Here is a 7,426-nt window from a genome sequence, read left to right on the forward strand (position 1 = left end):
TAAGCAGCTGCGTACAAATCAGCTCATTTACAATTACGCACAGTAGCTCGGCTCGAAATGAAGAGAAACAAAGAAAGAAGTGACAGAGAGAAGAGCGAATAGTAAAAGACAGAGAGCGCTCGGGTAACTGCTAAAAAGATAAAAATTTTTATTCGAAACAGAGTATATATATATATATATATATATATATGTAGATCTACACACAGCTATGAGATATCATGAGAGTTTGTCATATCAGTCGGTAGTGTATGGAAAAGATTTTATTTATCATCAAAAAACGTCGGATACACACGTTACAGTGCGGCTATCGACGAAAAGGGGGTCGGGGAAACAGAGTAACTAGATCGCGTGTATAATATAATTATGTGTATAATCGCATAAAATCAGTTGTTTAATAATCATCGAGTAATTTTACCAATAAATTCCATAATATCACAATAAAACCATTTGATGTTGCTCGCAATCAGTTGATTTGCCGCTGACTCGTCGCCTCACGCGACCAGATACTCGCTCGTTGATTGTTCAGGGACATGGAACGTTTCACGTTCGCCTTGTACTCCTCCTCGTACGCGTTCAGATACAAATTCTTAAGAAACATTTGATTCTCCGCCAGCTCGGCGTTGACCGGTAGGAAGCGCTTGAAGCGACCCTGCTGCTGCCGCGCCAGCTCCGATTTGAACGCGAACGACGCGCTCTCGCCTCCTCCCAGGGGGTGGTTGATGGACAGCAGTTTTCGCCTGACCTCGGCTATCGGCGACCGCGTCGAGGCGTCGCGAATCCTCTTGCTGCGCGGCTTCTCTCCGCTATTTTCAATCTCCAGCGCCGGGATCTCGTTCTCCGATACGATCAGATTGTTCATTTTCGGCGTCGCTATCGTCGTCGGCGCCGGGGCCGTCGTTGTGGGCCTCGGCGGCGAGAACGTACTCGTCTTCCGTGGACTCTTTGTCGGCGACACCTTCTTGCTCGCTCCGGGATACGGCCAAGCCGTGGTTCTGGAATCAGTGGTAGTGGAAGTAGTGCTCGTATTACCAGTAGTAGTAGTAGCAGCAGTGCTGACAGTCTCGTTATCTGCCTTGGACGAGTTGAGTTTGGCCTCTATGATATGTTTGAAGAACGTGTAGATCTCGCCGACGGTGAACATGGTGCCGTTGCGTACCGAGATCTTGTCGATCCTCATTTTTCTGATGAGCTCCTCCGTGGCGTTCTGCGCCTCCAACGCCGTCAGCTTCTGGCTGACGTAGTCGTTGATGAACTCGTAGAATCCCTTGTAGTAGTTGGGCGACTTGTGCTGTTTCTCCTTCTTCTTCTCCTTCGTCTTCTGTTTGTCCTTCTCGGCATCCTTCTGGTGACCTTGCTGCTGCTGCTGACTCTTCTTCTTTTTCCTCAGATCCTTTCGCAAGTGCTTCTCGCTCCAGCGCAGCGATTTATTGTAGAACTTCATAATCCTCTCGAATTCCCTCTTGAGCTTCGTGAACTCTCTCTGACTCTTGGATTCGTAGCTGTCGTGGGCCTTGCCCGAGGCGTTTCGTCGCGGCTCCGACAAGTCGACGTGGAAGAAGTTCTTGCTCAGGACGTTAAGCAGCTCATGCATCGTGACGTTGGTGTCGTTGCTCGCGTGCCGCGAATCGATTCGCTGCAGCTTGCGGTAGACGATCCTCAGGAAGTCTATCATCTTCTCGTCTCTGGTACGCGCCTTGCTCGCGTGAGCCTTGCTGCTACCGTTGCGATGCGCCACGAAATTCGAGCCACTACTGCTATTGCTGCTACTCGTGAGCTGATGCCCGGTGGAATTCGACGTGCGATTGACCTCCTTCCTGGCGCTGTTCATCATCGCCTCGTGGCTCTTCTCCATTTCGAGCTCCAGCAGCTTCTTGCCAATCTTGCGGAAGAAGTCGATGAACTTCCGGTAAGCCATCACGACGGTTTCGTTCTTGTCCGCACCGATAGACCTGCGCCGCCTGTTCCATCGGATCCTCGGGTGCTGTCCCAGGGTGCACTTGGGCAGCTCCTTTGGGCTCCAGGAGCCGCCGATGCAGGTCGCGCCTGGCGGACCCTCGCTCAGGTAGTATCCCTTGTCACAGTCGTACATGATCTGCTTGTTGTTGACGACCTTCTTGACGTAGGGCCGGTAGTCGTAGACGCCCATGTTGCCGACGAGGAGGACCTTGCCGTTCTGCACGTAACCGGGGAACGGACAGTAGACCTCGATGCAGTGGGGTATGTCGCCCGTCCAGTTGCCGTACTGGCACTCTACCGAGTAGCTGTTGTTGTAGGGTCCGCCCCCGACGAGCTCGAAGCCGTCCTTGCACTTGAACACGGCCTTCATGCCGTGGTCGGTCTTGGGTGCAATGACCATACCGTTCTTGGGCGGCTTGGGCATGAGCTTGCAGCGCGCTGGCGAGCAGGTCGGGACGATCGACCAGGTGCCGTTGTTGCAGACTACCGGCGTGATGCTCGCCGCGGCAAACTCGTAGTCCTGCACGCACTCGACGACGAGGCGCTTGCCGTGCTCGGCCACCGTCACATTGTTGATGTGGTCACGCTCGTCGGACGCGACGTACACATGGCCCCGGTCGATGTGCGGCACGATACACGGGGCCAGACACTGGGGCAGCGGGTACCGCCACTTGCCGTCCATCTGGCAGAGGCTCGAGCTGTGGCCCTCCAGCTTCATGCGCTCCTTGCAGCGGAAGATCAGACTCGCGCCCATGCCCGTTCCTGCGCGCACAGAAAGATCCCCTTCGATTAAGCATCCTACACGTTCGCTTTACATTTCGGATTTAAAAAACGGACTCGGCGTTACTGACCGTTCTCGATGTTGTCGATCCAGCCATTGTAGAGGGTTCCGGGCAAGCCACAGTTGATCTCCCGGCAGGCAGGAACCTGACCCGTCCACTTGCCATCGGCGCTGCAGCGTCTCGTGGCCGCGCCGACGATCGTGTAGCCGGGTGTGCACTCGTACGACACGACCGAGTTGTAGGCGTAGCTGGTGTAGATGGCCTTGCCGTTAACCGGGTTCTCGGGCGGATCGCACTCGACCGACGTCACCTGCAAACGCGAACCGTCAAGTATCCCTTATTTCTAATAACATACTATACTTTGAGCGGGGACAAAAGCTCGATGCCAACCTCGACGCATTTGGGAAGCTCGGCCGGCAGCCACGTGCCGTCGGCGACGCAGATCTTCTCGGCCTTGCCCACGAGCTCGTAGCCGTCGGCGCAGTGGTAGGAGACGTGACAGTCGTAGTTGTAGCATTCGCCTTCGAAAACGATGGTCGACACGTTACGCACACGACAATGAAAAATCAACGCCTAGTTGTGTTGTCACCCGACGCAGCCCCCTGCACGCGCTGCACCGCAAGTAGAGCGTGAACCGCTCTTTTAAAAATAACACCGCTCCTATGAACTATTTCAGGAGAATCGATGCACGTGCAAGGGGGACGGCGACCGGGTCACGATTTTTCCACACATCAGCGACGAGATGTACGTACCTGCGTGCCAACCGTTGAGGATGTCGGCCGGCGGGCCGCAGCTTCTGGCCTCGCAGGTGATGTCGGGCCCGTACCAGCTGGCCACTCCCTCGGTCATCAGGCACTTGGCCTTGGGCGATCCCTTGGTCTCGTAGCCGTGGTCGCAGAAGTACTGAACCATGCTGTCCACGTCGAAACTTGTCTGCTCTGGCAACGCGTTGTGCCTCGCGTTGGGCAGCTTGTTGGGCACACCGCAGAAGCTCTGCGGGTCCTTCTTGCAGGTCGGGGGCACACCGGTCCAGTGTCCGTCGGCTCGGCAGATGCGCTCTGAGAGCCCGACCGCGATGTAGCCGGGGTCGCAGGTATAGTTGGCCCGGTCGCCGAAGAACCTGCCGCTCACCACCATGACGCCGTGTTCGATCTCGGTGAGCTCGGGGCACTCGCGGTCGGGCTTGATGCAGGTCATGCCACAAATGCCATCACAGCGGCACTTTTTCTTCTTGCTCTTGCAGTCCTCGTCGGTGGAGCACTTTCGCAGGCACTTCTGCCCGAGGATGAGGGCCAGCTCGATGTCGCGCGGGCAGTGGGCCGACGGCGAGTTGCGCGGGTTCTTGTAAACCCGGCCGTCATCGTCGATCTCCGGCTTGGACGGGTAGTTATCCTCCTCCCAGTCATCGTCATCGTCGTCGTCGTCATCGTCGGCATTGACGGTCTGCTGCTGCTGGAGCTTGGCCTCGGCGACGCTGATCGTCATTAGCAGCATCAGGCCCAGCAGGGCCAGAAGCAGCAGCGTCACTCGCGCTCGCCTCATACTCGGCGCGCGATCAGTGCAAGCTCTTAACTGTCTCGTCTGCTGCTACTGCTGCTCCTCCTCCTCCCGGCGCACGACACTCTCTGCTTCGGCTACTGCACTGCTGTTCTCGCGGCTGCGGCGCGCGGCTCTCTACATGATCCCGGCGAGGGGCTCGTGTCAGCCCGCGCGGAACCAGCGGATCATCCGCGGCGGCGGCCGATGCGACAACGGACCGAGATGCGAGACTGACGACTATACGGAGAAAGAGAGCACGAGCTGAGAGAGTCTCGAGCTCGATGTCGCGCGCTGCCGCTCCGGCGTCTTCCGGCAGGATTACAGTTTTTACGCGTACTGCGGCTCGGGAGCTCCTCCGCCGAATCCAGGAATATTGGCGCATCCAGGTTCGCGCATCTGGGCTGTTCAATACGCGTCCGCCGCCTGGCGCAGCATCCGTTAGATGGCGTCGGCGCACCGCCACCCCCTGCAGCCCCCTCCGCCCCTCTCCTCATCTCCCGACGTGAGCCCCGTCGCGAGATAAAGTGAAAAGCTCATGTCGTTGCCCCCTGCAGCTCGCTCCGCTATATTATTGTCGAGCGTTTGCCTCTACTGTCGGACCAGCCCGCAGTGTGTAGTCTTCGTTGCGTAGCTACTAAACTCCCTCTTCTATGCGTGCCTATAATACCTCTGCAGTGCAGCAGCACAGGCGGTCTCGAGGCTCTCAAAATTCAGAAAAACTCGGGTCGCCGGGAATAAAGTCGAGCGAAAGAATGTGTAGTTTTTATAGGCTCGCTGCGGAGAGAGAGAGAGAGAGAGAGAGAGAGAGAGAGAGAGAGAGAGTCTCTTCCGCGTTAAGAAAATCAATAAGTTAGCGAGAAGCGCGCAGCAACGGCACGGCGGCGGCGGCTGCTGCTGCGGAGAGTTGGCGCGTTATGTAGATAATTCCGAGAAGACGTTTTAACGAAGCGACTACGCTGTGGGCTTCTCCTCCTTCTTCTTCTTCCCCCCGTCTCTCGCACACGCGGCGCTAAACTCGGCGTTTTGCAATGTAGATTGATGGTCGAAGAGGAGAGGAAAATAGCATTGTCGGGCGCAAGTTTCGAGTGTCGGCAACTATTCGAGGCGTCTGCTGAACTTGCGTGGGAGGGCAGACTTTTTCGAGTGCGCTCTCGTCAAAGCAGGCAACACTCGACGCGGCAACTAATTCGTTCTTCGCATCAGACTAACTTGGTTGGTTGGGGAATATGTTGATTCGAAAAAATCTGAGCTCCGAATGCGGGAGAAGCCGGATCGTGAATTTTTGCGTGACAAAGCCCTGAAAGCCGAGCTTTTTCATTCGGGCACAAATCATAAGAAAGATTAATTCCAAAACGTTCCTTCACAGCCGTGTGCGCGCGGATTAAAGGCTCGACCCTCGAGGATTCGTTTTCAATTTGTGGCCCGGCGTGTCGCCCGGCCCGCGTTCTCTCTCTCTCTCTCTCTCTCTCTCGATTTACATGATAATGCGCTGCACCGGATACGTTCGAACGCGTCCACGTAGTCGCGCAATTGTTTTCCGCACTTCCGACGCTTGTACAAGGGACCAGTAGAAAATTCCGAGCCTGGTCAGACCCGCGCGATAAATCAGTTTCGACGCGCCTCCAGTCTAAAATTGAATATAATCGCGAAAAAAAATAGTGCTGGCACCGCCGAGGGATCAATTTCCACGGGACACGCAGCAGCACGAGTCGTCGAGATATTCCCGGCTGGTTACAGAGTCTGAGCCGGCGAGGCACGCGCCGTATAATCCCCCTCGATATGTATTTCTCGGTGGCAGCGGCGGCGTCGCGTCGTTAGGCCGCGCCGCGCGATGCCATTGTTCGCGTAACGATCGCAATCAATCGGCGCGCGGTGGTTCAATGCTCGGCTTTTCTCGCTCTCTTTTTCAAGAAGCCCTGATCTACGGCGCGCGATCTAAGCTGCGAGTGAGCGGAGGAATCTCGCGCGCATATCGCTCCCGGAGCTGATGTCTTCATTTGTCTTATTCAAATGAGACGCCCCTTGCGCTCTCTTGGCTGTGGCCTTCGAATTCCGAGCTCTCTTGGCTTTTCTTTACTCTACTATAAATGAGAGGAAAAACTCGCGCGTTCCGCGACTTTTTTAACAAACGAATAGAAGAAGCTCGCGGTAATCGACGGAGTTATGCAGAGCCAGTTCGAGAGTGCAACGAAAGCCGCGTGAAAGGCCGCTATAGAATCGTCACCTACTCAGCTCCTTTGAGGCAAGCTGAACGGGCATCTTGGCACAGTAGTCGGCCTTTGTTCGAGCTCGTGCGCGCACGCCAACGAGTTTTATTGCGCGGATATGCACCTAACGCAGCCGGGCTTTCACGCCGATGAAAGAGCCCCCCCGAGATGTATAGGTATATGCGGTATGGAGAGCGCGCGCGGTAGCCCGATAGCCGCCACCGCTGCCACGAGTTGCACTGCCTGCTATGCCGCTGCTCGTATATAAGACGATGCAACCAATTCAGAGAGCCAATTGAATTTACAGTTCCATCCATTATGGCTGTCCGGAAAGGATTATGGGAATTGTAGGCGCGTGCTGCATCTGCATCGATTCGTCTGCGCGTGTGTGCGTGCATATATCTATATACTCCGCTCTTCTGTATACGCGGGCTAGCTGTACGGGATTCAAAGTGTATCGGCGAGACACGTTCCGAATCCCCCATCGCGCGATATCGAAGAAAGTCTTTTCGGTACTTTACTTTGTATGGCCGCACGCGACGCAGCTTTGCATGCAGGCGGCAGAGGAAAACTTATTCGGGCGGGGATGTCTCGCTGTGTTCGTGCCTTCGTGCTTTTTCCGGCTATGAATACCTTAATAAATTTTCGACTAAACCTTTGCTTCGAAAACCTACTACGCGGTACTTGCGGTTATCCCTGTTTGAAAAAATAACAATATTAACGCGACCACTTTCGGAAAAGGCGATACACAACAAAACCAATAACCCGGAGGTATACTTTTTACGAGAGTGAAGCAGATTTTTAAAAAGTCCGCTTGTTAAGTACACGGAAGCCGCGGCGCGCCGGCAAAAATACGAATGCATCTCGGTGAAAGTTTTTGCTTTGACGTGAAAATTACAGGTTGTGTGCACGGCTCGGTTCCCGATCGTCGTTGCAGCTCTC

General features: G+C 55.2%; 1 protein-coding gene across 1 annotated transcript; it reads right to left on the bottom strand.

The window, feature by feature from the left end:
• Positions 1–238: 238 nt before the first annotated feature.
• On the bottom strand, positions 239–4,650 carry LOC100117599. The gene is made up of 4 exons (XM_001601738.6): positions 3,491–4,650; positions 3,129–3,259; positions 2,808–3,048; positions 239–2,718 (listed from the first exon to the last, which is right to left on the bottom strand). The coding sequence occupies exons 1-4, from the start codon at positions 4,278–4,280 to the stop codon at positions 464–466; spliced, it is 3,417 nt and encodes a 1,138-aa protein (XP_001601788.1). The 5' UTR covers positions 4,281–4,650; the 3' UTR covers positions 239–463.
• Between the last annotated feature and the right edge of the window lie 2,776 nt (positions 4,651–7,426).

This window comes from Nasonia vitripennis, chromosome 3 (genome assembly GCF_009193385.2).
Source record: "Nasonia vitripennis strain AsymCx chromosome 3, Nvit_psr_1.1, whole genome shotgun sequence".
NCBI lineage: Eukaryota > Metazoa > Arthropoda > Insecta > Hymenoptera > Pteromalidae > Nasonia > Nasonia vitripennis.

Excerpts from the sequence above, each read along its gene's own strand:
- LOC100117599 (XM_001601738.6), bottom strand. The coding sequence starts at position 4,280 with ATGAGGCGAGCGCGAGTGACGCTGCTGCTTCTGGCCCTGCTGGGCCTG. Across the intron at positions 3,260-3,490 it reads CCTCAACGGTTGGCACGCAG|GCGAATGCTACAACTACGAC; the intron begins GTACGTACATCT and ends TCGTTTTCGAAG. Across the intron at positions 2,719-2,807 it reads GATCGACAACATCGAGAACG|GAACGGGCATGGGCGCGAGT; the intron begins GTCAGTAACGCC and ends CTGTGCGCGCAG.